At 36.1% G+C, this 16652-nt stretch overlaps 1 protein-coding gene across 1 annotated transcript; it reads left to right on the forward strand.

The window, feature by feature from the left end:
- Window positions 1-649: 649 nt before the first annotated feature.
- Window positions 650-10005, forward strand: LOC118749822 (coiled-coil domain-containing protein 18-like). Its single transcript, XM_036484596.1, has 5 exons — window positions 650-680; window positions 6712-6917; window positions 6975-7243; window positions 7308-7433; window positions 9948-10005. Exons 1-5 carry the CDS (start codon window positions 650-652, stop codon window positions 10003-10005), a joined length of 690 nt encoding a protein of 229 aa, XP_036340489.1.
- The last annotated feature ends 6647 nt before the right edge of the window (window positions 10006-16652 follow it).

Raw genomic sequence — 16652 nt, forward strand, 5'->3', positions numbered from 1 at the left:
ATCTACGGGTGTGCAACCGCAGACTCCAGTCCTATACTCAGTACCCCTCTTGGTTCATGGTGCTGTGCCCGGCACACCAGTATGACTGACATAGCATCACTTAAGCCCCATTCCCAGCGGCAAGGAGACCGACATGATGAGGTAGTTTTGCTTAGTTGCTATCTTCAACATTTAGTGTTGAAAAATTTGGGAGCTCAAAGTTTAATTTTGTAATTAATAAATTTGACAGCGATTTCTTTGAAAGTTTTGCTCGAAGTTTAGTTAATATTGTTGAAAGTGCACTGAATGCTGTTTCAACAGAAACTTGTGTTGCAGGTATGGCTAGTACAACTTCCATTAATTGTAACATATCGGCATCATTCCGATATAATCTTCGACAGGAGTCCAAAATATTGTTGTTAAATGGCTCCATTTCCCTATCGCAAAGTTTAGCTAGTCTTTCCTTAAAGGCCATTATTACTCTTTGTGGTGTTGGACCTTGTGCATTACTCATTGCGTTTACGGGAAGCGTCAGAATGTCACTTATGTTACGTAGAAAAAAGTATCTTAGGCAGAGACAATTTTTAAACTTAATATACTCGCGTAATAATTACGCTTCTACCTGAGCTCTGATCGTAACAGTCGCGAACGAGCAACTCGTCACGTAAAAATGTATATTACGGATTTTTACAGTCGTAAAAGTACGTAATGCCCTTCACGTTTGTAGTTCGGATACGAGACGAGCAGTACGTCCACGTTCGAAATATGAATTTTTTATCCGACGAGTTGCTCGTAGAAGACTGTCACGATTAGAGCACTGGTCTATATAAATTCTATAAAGATTCGTTATAATGTGCGTATTATTAACAATAATGGAATGCATTCTCATGAAATTAAGGTCGTTAGTATTTCTCAGAAATCTTTATTTTATGTAGAAATATTTTAAAACAAACAGCTTTCGCATATGTTGGGTAGAAAAATTTCGCGTATGAACAACAGCGAAAATGCCTTCTACCTAACATGTATGGTAGAATGTACATATGTATAAATATTGTCCATATGTAGGTAGATATGAACAAACGCAACAAAGTATATACTGTTACGATTATCCTAGAAACCTTGAGAGATTTCCCAAATATCCTACGGCTCGTATCGCTGGATTGTTAAGTAAATGCTAACGATGACCAAATTGTAGTACAGTTAACTTTATTGTACAAAAAACAATTTACAATACTCGCTAATACAGTAAAAACACTTTACAATACTTTCTAAAGCAATAACAACGCTTTACTAAATTTGTTAACACAATTAAACTTATAGCTTGCTTATTCGCAACTCACTTCTCTGCTCACTTTACTTGTAGCTTGCTGACTTGTAACTCACCAACTCCGCTGTGTCGTGGCTCTTATATACCTGCGCTCGCACTCATGGCAACTCTCGAACGTTCTGAAGTTCATCGCTCATTCTCTTTCTCTCGCTGTTCGCAGTGTTCATCCAACTTGACGTTTCTCTTTGTGGAACATTCTACGTCATTCCTCGAACATTCTGAATATTTCTCGTTGTTCGCTTTGTGTTGCCGCAGTATTCGCCACAATACATACAAACATATGCATGTATAGGTAAATGGTGTAATCCTTATAACTTTTTGACAGAAGGCAACCCTTTTAAAAAATTAAAGCCTGGGTGCACTTCTAAAGGCCAGGCACTTTCACTTGATATCTCATTTTTGAAAATTATGCGAAGGATGTAAACATTATAATTTTGTAGACAGGCCGCAACTCTGATCAAAAAATAAATCCTTATTGTACGCCTTCAGTTCCAGCCCTTTCATTTGACACCTTATTTTTTTTCTCCAAAGAACCGTGCAGATTTTAAATTGGTGGCAATCCTATTCAAAAAAATATATCCTTACTGCTCATCCAGACGCCAAGCCCTTTCATTTGACACCTCATTTTTGAAAATCGGGAGAACGCTATTAAAAAAATATATCCTTGCTGCACATCCAGAGGCCAGGCCCTTTCATTTGACACCTCAATATTTTTAAATCATGAGAACGGTGTAAATCAGGGATGATAAATGAGTTTTTTAATTTTGTACCAAATGGCCAAAAAAAGTGTACTAAATAAGCCGAAAAAGTACCAACATTTAAAAGACCATACATACATAGTTACAAACACATATGTTTTTAGATTTCCTGTATAAAAATCATGATATAAAACATGGCGTGTCGAAGGTGGAACACATAAATGCAAATCAATTGTTTGAAAAGGCCACCAAAACGCCAAAGTAATCAAGAAAGGCATACAAGTTATACTTATTAAGTGCTAGTAATACAAAAATTTAAAATAAAACCGTTGCATTTAACGGAATGGAAGTTTTATAAAAATATTTTGCAAAATATTTCCTTTTATGGAAATAAACAAGTTAATAGCAGTGTTCTCGTACCTAAAATCTTGCGAAGTGGGGGAAATCGAGAGCGCAAAATGACACTGAGATCTGCCAATTTATGCTGGAAAAAATTTTACCTGCGAAAACTTACAAGTAAATGTCTGCTGACCACAACATGTGTTCGTGAATAAACAAAAGAAAGGAAGAAAAGTTTAGTTTAGTTAATTTACTATTGATCTCTAATTTTATAATTTCCATGCGTCAACTATGGCTGCCGTATAAAATTAATCAATTGTGGATGAAACTATTTGTTGGCCGGAATTTACGCAAAATATTGAGAAATATAGCAAAATAGATAATAATGCTGAAAGGTTCTGACCGAATTTGTCAATTGATCGTTAAAACGAAAATGGGATAATTTTAAAGACTATGGCGCATATTCATAGTCATATTTAGTTCACAACTAAGTCGAAACTATCCTAAGTTACAACTAAAGCTATTCATAGTCGCCTTAGTTTCGACTTTTCTGGCTAAGTACCAACTTAAAATTTAGTTTCGGCTGAAGCTGCAATTAAGTCGTAACTAGGGAGAAGTATTGTATTAAATTAAGGAAAAAAATACGAAATATGTAAAAATAAAGTTGGGAGAGCGTGATTTTGATAATATTGAATGATCTCCAATTGAAATTTACAAAGAGCGATCCATTTGAATAGGAAGATGAAATTAAATGCGTATAACAATTCGAATAAAGCTGCTTCATAATTTTATAATTGGAATGTTTTACATATATAAATGCTCAAATAATAAGTCAATTTCAAGCTTGTTCATTTAAAGCAAATTAGTGCATAACATTTAGATATATGTTTGTATGTTTCACAGCATGCTTTCGATAAACATCGACTTCACATCATTGCGGTAGTTCTGGCTATTTCACACAATTAACAAGAATCTTATACCTTATTCTTTTGCATAAACATGCAATGAAAGTAAAAATTACATAAACGGATGATCAAACTTGACATTATTTAATAAAAATGTAATTTTTCCAAAATATCGTAAAGAAAAATCGATACATTTTCTCACTCGTTTTGCAATATCGTAACACTAAGTTAAAACTACTTAGTAGAAGTCTGAAATGCGACTATGAATAGAAGTGAATTTTAAGTTGGTACTTAAATTTAAGTTGCAACTTTATTAACTTCAACTTACAGGCCTATTCTGAGTTGGTAACAAAAATTTTGTTACCGGTTAGTAAAGTTACTGTCAATTTTTAAACCCTTTTCGTATTCTCCACACTCTTGTAACCGGTAAATTTTGTTACCATCTCATGAACAGGTAACAAAATATTGCCCCGTTAAATATGCAACACCAGAATTTACACAAAACTCCATAGCTGAACTGCTGAATAAATTGAAACGTTACCAAGGTAAATAGAATTGCGGTTGCAAGAAATGGAGCAATTGTTGGTAACAAAATTAGCTTGTTACAAAATGTTTGGTTACAAGCAGAATAGGCCTATAAGTGGCTGGACTATGAATACGCGCCTATATCTATTTATATTTATCTATATATATTTAAAGCTAAATCTACTTAAATTTTGTGAAACAAGGAGGGGTGCTTGGAGGAGATTCTTTTATTTCTGACTGCGTCATGATGTGGTATCAAAAATATTTGTTAGAAAAAAACTTACTTACCTATCAAAAAGTCAGAATGACGTGAGTTTTACTGCGTTCAATAACCTTTTCTGATATTTTAGTCTTCCCCTCAATTTTACTCGCTATGATTCTTTTATTCTCTGGCTGCTAGTACTTGCTGGAAAATTTTATGAATAGATCTATTATGACAGAAACATCTAGAGGCCAAGCCCTTTCATTTGATACCTCACTTTTGAAAATCGAATGAACGGTGCAAATCTTATGCAATTAACAAAATTGCCTCCACACAGATTTCATGTAGGCTTTACGTGATTTCCTGCCAACGGCTTTAACCACGGTGCCCGCATTTGGCACAACGGATTAATTTTTGCTTTAATCACTGCCCTGAACTGCAAGCACTTCAGTACCAATTGGCAGTATGTGGTGGACACACTTACCACCTTGGTAGGGCCGAGGCCTACCTAAACCTCTGACGATCTGTGGATCACGACATCCGGTTGCAATGCAACTCCACATTGAACCATTGCTGGTTCTACCCGCATTTAGGTATTAAACCACAGCCACCACGATACTCCCCAAAGGGGCCGTACCCATGAACAGACCGGAGTAATGCTCGCCGGCGAGATTTGCTGGACTGGCTCAACTCACCCTGACCCACTTAACTGACTCAGCTCACACTAGAACGACTTACACGACTACTTCACTCCACATTCATACTCCGTCTTGCTCGTCTCACAAGTCTAATCGCCTCGCTCGTGGGCACCCTCCACATCCAGGAGCGGTGACACCACTTGCTCAACTTTCGACCGATCGAGTTGCTCGACACACATTCACCATCTTGCTCCGTCTTGCTCATCTCACACGTCCTACTCGCCTCGCTCGTGGGCACCCTCCACATCCAGGAGCGGTGACACGGCTCAGCTTTCGCAACGGATCGAATTGCTCAACTTGCGCACAACTTTTTCACCATTTCCAGCGGTTTCCACCACACTTTTCCTCCACACACTTTTTCTCCATTATCTCCATTTTCACCATTTTCTCCATTTTCTAGTCGTGTAAGCCATGCCAGTGTTTGCCTTGCCTGCCTTGCAAGCCTTGTTTGCGTCACCAGTTTTGCTCGTCTCGCCGACGAAAACACTCCGGGGGCATCTGTTCCCCGTGGCACCATTTTTAAAGTCTTTGGTATGACTCTCGAAAGCCGTAGACTTCTTCCAGTTGAACCTCCACCGACTCAGGACTGGTAGCCTTTAACTGGGGTAGACGGGGTTGTCAAGCCCGTACCCTGGAAATACCAAAGCCCCCTGTCTTCCCTCCTGTTTTCTCAAACCGGGCTTGGGACCGTCTAAGGCACAGTTTGCCTCCACACAGAATAGTATCTCTAGCCACACCAACTTTCCGCGAATGTTTGACGCAGCATTTGCATTCACTTATAAACGAGAACGACAGTAGTGCACGCTGTTTGGTCTACCAATACATACGCGTACGAACAACAGCGAAAATTTTTTCTACCTAACATTCGCGAACGCGAACGATCTGGACTTGTTTTATGCTTCTCATTCGCGAAGGAGAATCAATAGAGAATATTTGATACGTTCACGTTCGCGAATAAAATCATTAATATATGTACGCGAACGTTCATATATGAATATTTCCGAACCGTGGAATTGAGATAGATGATAGAGATATCTACATATATATAAATGATCAGAATGAAAAGAGAAGACGATTAAGCCATGCCATCCGTCCGTCCTTCCGTGTGTACGTGTACACGATAACTCGAGCAAATATTGAGGTATCTCAACAAAATTCGGTATGTAGGTTAGCCTTTACCCAAGGTAGGTTGCCATTGAAAATGGGTTAAATCAGACTGTAACCATGTCCCCTTCTCATATAACTGTATTTTAGAAAAATTCAAAAAACCGTATGATATTTCAGTAAATAGTATGTATATCCAACTTGTTGAACACTAGTATCTGAAGTAGAATTTTGGTACAAAATAATATTATTATGAAACTTTTACAAAAAGGATGACTTATGATGAAATATCTTAGTAGCTGCTTCACCAATCCTTGCCAAACTCGGTAAGAGTCTCATTTAGGATCCAGCTAAAAAATTGTTTAAAAATCTTTGAGATCGGGCAATAGCCACGCCCACCTCTCATGTAACGGCAACTTACAGAAACTCGAAAACTGCGATAAATCAATAACTACTAAAGCTAAATCACTTAAAATCGATGATAAATCAGTAACTAATAAATTCAATTGACTCAAAATCGATTATTTAATAACCACTTAGCAGATTATTGATTCTTATAAATTTTTGGATAAGGGGCGTGGCGCCGCCCACTTATGACCACAAATGTGTATCTCGGTAACCGATTTATCAATTTCTACCAAACTCAGTACATTTAATAAGCTTGGTATGCAAAAGCAATTCGTTAAGAATTATTCAAGTCATAATAAAACAAGACCCGCTTCTCGTACAATGATATATGAAAACGCCGATATTTCTAAGAACTGCGGACGCTCAATACTTACAACAATCTCGTAACAATAAATAAGACTGTTATAGACTTTTAGGTAGTTTAGAGAAGGTTGGAACGACGATGTTAGATACCTGCGCCGGGTATATAAAATTCGGGTTCGTCCGAACTTACACTTCTTTACTTGTTTTCTTATAATTTATGCAGATGATCTTAGTATGCAAATGGATCGGTTATATACAGTGTTGAAATCGCAAGATGCCTGTAGTAAAGATATATGTAAAAAATACAAGGAACTGGAACGAAACTATGAAGACCAGGCGAAACAACTGCGAACCGCTTGTGTTCAAATGAATTGCTTGCAAGAACGTCTAGCGCAAAGGGACAAGCGTCAGGAGGAACACAATCTGGAGGTTTGTATGTTTTGTTTCTGGTGGGGAAACAGATAATGATCAAATTAATCTTTTAAGCAAAATCTATTAAGAGAAGAAGTGCTAGCCTTGAAAGAAAAAGAAGCCACTTTGCTGAGCAAAGAAAGATGCCGTACGGAGCAATTAATGAAGATCGAAAGGGAGCTATATATGGCGCATGATGTGATGAAGGAACAGCAAAATATCATGCAGCGCAAGGAGTCTACTCAAAAGGATTGTACAAAACGACTTCAAGAGGCAAATAATGAGTTGAAGAGGCAGTTCAATGTACTCTGTAATGACTACAAACAACTCGAGGAAGAGTACAGGTACTTTATTGCAAGAGTCATTCCAAATTCTTATTGAAATTTATTTTTAACCTTTAATTTTAAGAAAACTAAGCGATCTTCGCAAGCAAAATGACAAGGTTATAGAATCGTTCCGAAGATGGAAGGAGGCACAGCTTAAAGCAGATGATGCTACTCGAGCGAGTTTTAAACAGTATAAGGATCATATAAAGTGAGTGCTGTTTTACAAAAAATATTTCCTTAACATAATTGACTGGTAAAATGAAGATTTTTTGCAATCTTTTCAAGTATTTCTGTTTACGTATGCAAAACATACGAATGTAGAACCTGATTTCCCGGCAGGGTAGCCAACTCATTTTTGGGAATTCCCCGATTTCGTCAGTGAAATTCCCCGATTCCGCCCGAAATTTCATCAAATTCCCCACTCATTGATATCTCCCTATTTACAAAATAAAAATAAAAATTGTATGTATTTTGATACGTACACTTATTTCTGGCCTTTCTGTCTATTTTATTTTTAAATGTTGTAACGACAGCCTATGTTAGCCGTCATCGATTCGCCATCAGTTAGCGAGTGGCGAAACGAACGAACTCAATGAGGTACAACCAAACTCGCTATCGTCTATCCGTGCTAGCTAACTTTGTTGTTGCTTTCGCATGCAAAATTCTTCTTTAAGCGACCGGAATTCAAACATAGCGAGCGAGAAGTGGCTAATCGATGACGGCTGTTGTAGGTGGCAAGTAACTGCTGCAACAAATATCCCCACTCAAATATCCCCCCCCCCCCCACAAATGCCCGTTTGTACCTCAACGATGTACCCAAACATGTTGCGCAACATGTGTGAGAAGGCGCACTGCCCGGAATGACTGTGTGCGTACGTGTATGTAGGTGCGTATGCTAAGGTGTAGATTTGAATTATGTGTTTGTTTGCGTGGATCTGAGTGAAAGTTTGAGAAATGACCCACACGCAAATGCACCGGGGCACGATCGCTTGGTCGGCTAACAGGAAGATTCAAATGGGAAAGTGTCTTTTAAGTGAAAAGAAATGCAAGGGAAAGTTCCGCATCGAATACAGTTTATTTTAATCAGTGGCAAAAAAAGAATAAAACAAGTTGTGCCCCGTTTAACCGGGACCATTAATTCCCGCCGCAGATCCCGCACCCAGAAGGTGAGTCAGCTAAATAGACCTAAGCCTAGTATATGCATGTATGTAACTGAGTGTGTCACCTTTTTTTCCTTTTTTTTAATAAAGTGTACAAAACTCGGGACAACTAAACGTAATTTCAATTAGACTCAAGTAAAAAATAATGATGAATCGGTAAACGCCGACTGAAAACCATCTTAAAATCAGTATAAACTATATGTAGATAGAGATAAATTTAAAGTAAAATAAAATAAATTAATATAAAATTAAAATGTCTTAAATAGCAAAAAAAACAAGGCTTAAAATGATTTTTGCGAAATTATTGTTGTAAAATGACATGAAAAGTGAATTAAAGAGAATGTGCTGTAAACCTTTGTATGTAATTACGAAATTAAAATAAATTACCTGTAGCCTAATTAAAGAAATAAACCAAATAAGCAAATGTCACCAAGCACATAAACACACACATAAATATAGACAGAAATGCATAGAACTAAACAACCCAGTGGGAAAATGTAATGGATTGTAATCGAAAGAAAAAACCAGTAAAACAGCCGTTTTCGCATTTGATAATGCATTATTTTTTTCACTGCGACGTCCTAAGAAAAGGGGGGCATTCAATTTGGCATTACCAGTAATGCAAGAATAATGTGATGTGATATGAAATTGTTGCGACTTTTTTGATAAATTTGAATGCTGATTAAATGATTAACAGTTCTATAATCTAGAACTCACAAGAAATACGTTACCCTATCTATCATGCATGTAAGGCATTATTACTTTTCTCACTGGGAATTGATACGTTAACATACATACAACTTAACAAACATGCAATTAATATCAAACGAAAAAAAGGGTGACCACACAGTAACGCCGAAAATAAAAAGATAGGCGAAGAACCCAACGACAACAACAATATTATAGGCTATCAAGCGGCAGGAGTACCAAGGGGACTCAAAAGCCTGAATTTTGGAGTTGAGCCTTTTTAACACCAAAGCGTCTAGTACATAGCCACGTATACAAGTTATATACAACCACTGCTATACATGTCAGACAAAATCGCGGAACGGCGAGAAATACATAGTTGAGGTCAACGACCGGGAATACACAAAGAAAGAAACACCGAGATCAACACCAAGAGCCTAGAGAAACCTGAAACACTTACATTCCAGAGCGCCGGACTCCGCGCGAGGAGCATCAGAAGGAGAGCTTCCAGGCGCTCATGTAACAGCACTCCGTCAATCGCTGTTGGCGGCCACTCTTATCACAATACACCACATTCAGTTTTCGTTTTATTGATTTTTCTTTCACCACACTTGCGTCTTTCTTTCTTAAGTTCCATATGGTTCCACCTAATTTGCCATTATACTGACATAACCTCAAACCAAATTTCGCGCATGTTTGTAGCTAACTTTTATTTATTCTTATTCTTATTTTTAGTCCTTGATCGAAACCATCACCCCTGATACGTACATATGATATTGATATATTTTGCACTTGCCACAATCCATAAATAGTAATTTGATTTTTAGTTGTATACCTTATTTTTATTTTAAATCCCATTTGCCTTTATATTATAGGTCCGTATTTGGCGAATTCGTGAAGAAAAAAATGAAATTCAGTAGTCCGGTATTTTAATTTAACTCAGTTTTTACGTTTGTTTTTATTTTTTTTATTAAAAGAGGTTCGGAGGTGGTCAAATGGCGGAGTCAAGAGTGCTGGCGACCGTCCCGGAGTAAATGAATGTCACGGCGCAAGCATGACATTTACCCACCTATGAATGCTCCCAATCTAGTGTACCGCCTATACTCTTGCTAGGTATTGGAAGTTTTTTTTTGTTATTCCATAATATTTCTTACTCCAGCCTCTCCCATCTCCTGTATGCAGGCGCCTACATCACATGCGAGATCGGTAAGTGCTAATACATAAGGTATGCTTACAAATGTATATTCATTCATACTTACATACATACATATGCCTATATGCATATGTATGTACGAATAGATAGTGAGCAAGAGGTATTTTGAAACATTACGTACAATTTGGGCGTAGTAAATAGAGTGTATAAAGCAATAGTATACACATATATACTTAGGTGCATATTTACAGGCTTATGTATCTGTATTTTAAATTTTCGGTTCGTTTTGGATCTTTGAGATCGTTTTCTTACCTGGATTTCATTTGACATTGCAAACGCGCCAAACGTCCTATATGTTATATAAATAGATATACACATAGCCATAGATAGGTAGGAGTGAATACTTGGAATTTGTAAGTTAAGGAAACCAGAGTTCTTATTAATTAAAGCTGTGAATAAAGTTTCCCTTAGTTAGAAACATTGATAGGTGGAAGTGAATACTTGGATTTTGTAAGTTAAGAAAACCAGAGTTCTTATTAATTGAAGTTGTGAATAAAGTTTAGTTGTAGCTGCACTTTTATATATATAAATAATAGACTATGTATAGTATATGTTTAGGAGGAAATATATGGATAATGTAATCAGGATTGAACGAGAAGTTATGGCTTGCTGATTCTTTATATTGGTGTGGGTGTTGCACTAGTGCAACAGGGGGGAAATGGGTGTCGACACTGATTGACGTTACTGACTTGGACATGACTTGTCAATAGACGTACGAACTAAGGTCAGGTTTAGGGGACTTTGCCAATTGTAGGAGTCACGACAAAGTCCAAGGCCACAAGAACGTAGATGGGGTGGGCTGACTCCACCTGACTCGGACGGGCCTCTCCTATCTCCTTTATATTTCTATTCTCCCGGTCTTGCAGGGTCTTTTCTCTAACAGGCATGATGACAAATTTTGTTTATGTCAGCTGCAAGTAAGGTGGTTGGAGGTGACCCAACCAACCGACGAGCTAGCTTGGGATGCCAGCATGCCTGAATGCCAACCAACCTTACCCCAACAGTCAGCGACGTAACAATGTAATTGATCTAACCAAACCAAACTTGAAAAAGTTTGTTAACAAATAACAAGAATAAAAATTGTACATGCATACATATAGTATTTACATACATACAGTGGTAAAAAAAAATGTCGCACGAAATTTTGACAAGTTGAAATAATTATTTTTTTATTTAATATAAGTTATGTTTGTATGACAAAACCCGTTTAAATCCAAGTTTCAAACGTTGTGCAATATTAAAAAAAAATCGACAAATTTTCTAAAAATTTCGAGCTTTAAATTCGATTTTTCATACAAATTTTGAGTATGCAGTTTTGAAGCCCACTCAATTGAGTATAAAAAGTGCAAGTTTCAAGTGCATAAAAATTTCGTTTTATATTTTTTTTTGCCGAAGGTGTTGCGGTTTTCTTCCATACAAAATAAATTATGATTATTCGTTATATGAAAGCAAATGCGAGAAAGAAAATTACAAAAAATCAACGGCAATTTTTAGCCATTTGAAAGACTATTATACCAGAATTGAACGAGCTACAAAACTGCATTCGGCTCATTCCAGGGTGACGGGTGTGACATTTCAACTTACATTTTTTAAATCATTATGAAATTAGTGAAGCAAAAAAGAAAAAATTTGTCACAAACAACTTTTCAACTGCCGCTTCCCCATGTAAACTGAAATTCCCCTTAAAAAACGGTCCCTTCACCGAATCCCCTCGCAAACTGAAATTCCACGCAAATCGGGAAATTCATCACGAGTTGGCTTACCTGTTTCTGGGGCTAACGGAGCTCTGGAATCGCCCACGTCTTGAAAGCAAAGTTTGTCAATGTTTTTTTTCTCAAGAGAATAGTTATTTTTAGGATCTCAACAAAAAAATAGAAAAAAATACCGACATTTCATTACAAACTAGGGTCCTTTTCCATATGTATGAAATTGATGCATACCGTACTTTGTGTTACAAAAAATTGCCTATGAATGCGGGTTAATAAAACTATATGGAGGCAGGTAGAAAAATAATAGTTAACCTGCACCGATTTCGCTGAAACTTTGAAATTTGGTAAAGATGGGATAATTGGCGCGCCCCACAGTGTATTATTTCCTTATTCTAGAAAATACTAATTAAATTATTTTATATCGCCAAATTTCGAAACAACGTCAAACATGTTTTTAAAAATTCCCGATAAAGACGAAACAATAACAACAACAACATTTAAATTAAAGTGAAGCGCGGACGGGATTTGATTTGAAAGATTACCAAGCGCAAAAATATTTAAACTTGTACATTTATTTGTACATTGTATTTGAATCTGACTCTCAATATTTAAGTTGTTGGTGTTATGTGATTTATGCAACAATTGCTAAAATACCCTTTGGTGTTATTTGTTTAGATATGTTCTTTTTAATGAACATACATTTTTGGGATTTTAATAAACTAGGACTGAGTATTTCATGTTAAAGTAAAACGATGTTAATTTAAATTTTATTTTAGCAATTTATTAGTTTCAGTAGACCCGCAAACTCGTTATCCTTGATTATTCGATAAAGTTTGTATCTCAGTTTATTTGCCACAAAACAGCTTTAGCTGCTGGAAAGTGCTATTTTTGATGCAATTTTTTTTCAGGCCTACTGGGAATTTCATTTTCTTCGAGTAATTCATTTGCATTTGATCTCGACCGAGACAAATTTTTGGATTTTCGTTTTCGAATTGAGAAAGCTTTCCAATGGTACCCCATTTTTGTTAATAGAGCAAGAAATATTGAACTTATAACGGAATTTTGTTGTTACTTTTTTATCGATATTTGCCACGTCCATAATAAAAAAAAAAAATTATTTGTAAGTCCATTTTTGTCAGTTTATAGTTCCTTGTTATAAGGAAATTCTAAATATCAATTATTTGCATTTTAGCCCTTGTAGTTAATTAAATATTTCAGATTTTGCCTTTTTAAAAATTACAGTTATATACTAGGGTGGCGTCACAGTTCCTCTAAATGTTTATTTTTTTTTGTAAAAAGCTTCGCCTATCTTATAACGTACCTTGTGAAAATTTCGTTAATTTATCTTCAATAGTTTTCGTATTAGAGAATTAAAAGCAGCTAGATGGGTCAAATCTTCTATTTCGATAAAATTTAGTTTGTACTCTCTATTTTATTAAGAAGCGCAAAATATAAAATATGGGGAAGATTGGATCACTATAACGTTTACAACTCGCAAAAAATGTGGGCACAGTCATTAAATGTAATAGTCTAAAAAATCTGCATATTTCTTTATTCTAAAAACCACATGCATTGCTGTTGGTAGTTAACTTTAGCTTGGTATTTGGGCAAGATCGTACTCTACTCAATACGCCATGATTTAAGCAATCTTCTTGCTAGGGTCTGACCTTGAGACTTATTTATTTACTGAATTGGCGACGTTTAAATATAAAAGCAAGTGTTGATTCGCTGGGCTGTTAATTTATATGGGATAGTATAATTCGAATCACATGTTTAAAGTCCATTAACTAACCCTTTATATGTACATATTTGTATTGCGGCATCCAAACAATTACATTAGAGGTTGTCAACAGTCATTGCTTGAGCTCATCTGCCCTTTTGCCAGAGTGCCAGGCCACTTGCTCACTTTGATGAATACCACTATTGTAATTCTTTAACTATTAAGCGAGACCATTAACTAACACTTCATATGTACATATTTAGGTTGTGGATTAGCATCGCAACTGATCTAACTTTTAGTATCAAGTTATGTGGTGCAACTCCCCTACTTCTTCTTGCTCCTGTGGATATTCAGAAATGACAGTAGACGCCATTTCTTCTCCGCACAACATATTAACCATTTCTTTATTAACTATCTTATAGTGCTTATTTTGTGGACGCGAAATTGATTGATCCTTCAAGTGGTTTTGATTAATTACACCAGGCTGAGGTTCAAATACCCAATCGGCTAAATCTCGGAAAATAATCTCTTGTGGCACTAATCTTAATTTTTGAGTCTGGCGAGAGTTTAAAATACTTTACCGTGCCCTCAGTTCACCCGACAGGATTTTTTTAAGTTTTCCACCATTTTGAAACTATACAAAATTTAAAATAAAGAAATGAAATTGTTCAAAATTGAGGAAAATGAGAATACGTCTGTGAGAATCAGTTTTACATTTTAAAATTGTTCAATGTAACATTTTTTAAAATCTTACCGTGCAAATATGTACATCAAATGATTCTTAAATCTGAAATGTTTGTGCAAATTTTCAGACCCAGAACCTTAATTTGAAAGTAAATTGTCTCTGTACGATTATATATAGATACATATATATATTTATGATACAAATAGAACCATATTTTCCTCAGAAAAAACATCGAAATAAACCATGTAAAGGTGAAATTAGTCAATAACGTAAACCCACCGGTACGTGACCCGAGTCAGCTGACGCGATCTATCTTACCAGAACGCCATGCAAATGAAAATTCAACAACGCAGAATATTTCTGTAGTCGCAGCGAGAAGAAATCTGCGGAATTTAGATTTTTCCTCATGATAAGCGGGCGGTTGTTACAGTGGCGACGAGGTGAATTTGCGAAAGAAGAGAAGGTAAAAAAAGCAAAAAGCAACTGGCATACAAGAGAATATGTGCGAAATGAGCAACTGGCATAGAAGAGAATATGTCAGCGAGCAAAGCAACTGGCATAAAAAAAGAATATGTCCAGTGTTGCCGTTTTAGCCCTTTGGTGGCGAGATTTAGCTACCACATACTTTTTTTGGCCACATAAATTTAAAATTGCCCCTAGCCCTTTTTTAGCCCTTTGGAGAATTTATTCATACTTGGCATGAACAAGACGTATATGCTTAATTTGATCTAGTTTTTTTGCATTTATGTAAGAGATGACGTTTTAAACTAAGAAAGACTGATATATATTCATATACATATGTATTGTATGTTTCTTACGTTTTTATACCCATTAGAAATTTGATGCATACGACATCGTTGTTGGTGGCATGAGCTTGCTGCTGTGTATACATGCCAGTATAAATGAACCTTCATTTCCATTTAACACGCGTGGTTTCTCAGAGCGTATGCGTACTCTAACCATACACTTGTATTACTGCTGTATGCATATGGCTGTATTAATATTTCAAACATACAAAAACGCATTAATGGAACAGTATTAAAACATTCTTACAATGTATTCCCATATGTAAATGCTACTTTTCTGATACATTTTAATATACGGGGACATACATACATATCTTGTAAAAGCCCGTTTGTGCTGAACATAGTATTGCACAACACGTCCGTTCACTAAAATTTTTGTACAAGACTGAAAGTATTATAAAAATTCCACTTCAAATTTATCAAGAAATGTACTTAAAACAACAACAACGTACTTTCGCTTACAGTTCGCTAGAATTTGAATTTATTTGTGGAAATTCATGACTACGCATGAGTGAATATATAGCAAGCATTGTTCATGAATGCATACAACCGATTTCTACTGGGTACATACATAATGTAAAAGTGTTAGGGCTGTTAACTTATCTATTAACGATTTAACTATAGTTTAAAATAGATAAGTTTACGGACCTTAGGGCCAGTTTTTCAGTGCCAGTTTAAACTCGGATTAAGTAAACTGAGTTAATTTCCGCTCGCTAAATTGACCAGCTGGCTGACATTTGATTCGCTGATCTTAGTTTAAACCAGCCAGATCGGGCGTTTAAACTTAGTGTAAACCCCGGCCGTGCACTGAAAAACTGGCTTAGCTCAATTTTCTAAGTAAAAAATATTTTGGCGGAAATTTCTTTCACTATATGAGTCAAGGCAGTGTTTGTGGAATATTAAGTTCACGATGTTGCAGTTTTGAATTAAAACAAAGAAACAATGTTTAACAAAATGGTAGAATAATTATGAATTTTCGGCTCTTAATTATTTCGATCTTTCCTCGACCTCAGTTGTAACGAAATAAATATTGTACCAGCATGCTGGTATGTTATATGCTTCGAGCCTGATGGTACAATCACTTGCCAGAGCCAGCATGCTGGTGTCGTATATTTCCCCTTTTATACAAAAAGGTTTTGGTTGGATAAAATATTCGCTTTTTTCCAGAGTTCATTGTTTTTCTATACCATTACTTATTGAAAATGTTTACGTGTATACTTATATATGTATATGTAAGTAAACAATTTTAGCTACCATTTTTAGCCACAACGACTTTTTTTAGCTCTTTTTTAGCCTTTGTTTTTAAGGAATTTGGCTACCACTAAAAATGATTCGCGGCAACACTGAATATGTCAGCGAGCAAAGCAACTGGCATAAAAAAAGAATATGTCAGCGAGCAAAGCAACTGGCATAAAAAAGAATATGTCAGCGAGCAAAGCAACTGTAA

This window comes from Rhagoletis pomonella, unplaced genomic scaffold (genome assembly GCF_013731165.1).
Source record: "Rhagoletis pomonella isolate Grant_MI unplaced genomic scaffold, Rhpom_1.0 Rhpom_scaffold_00059, whole genome shotgun sequence".
NCBI lineage: Eukaryota > Metazoa > Arthropoda > Insecta > Diptera > Tephritidae > Rhagoletis > Rhagoletis pomonella.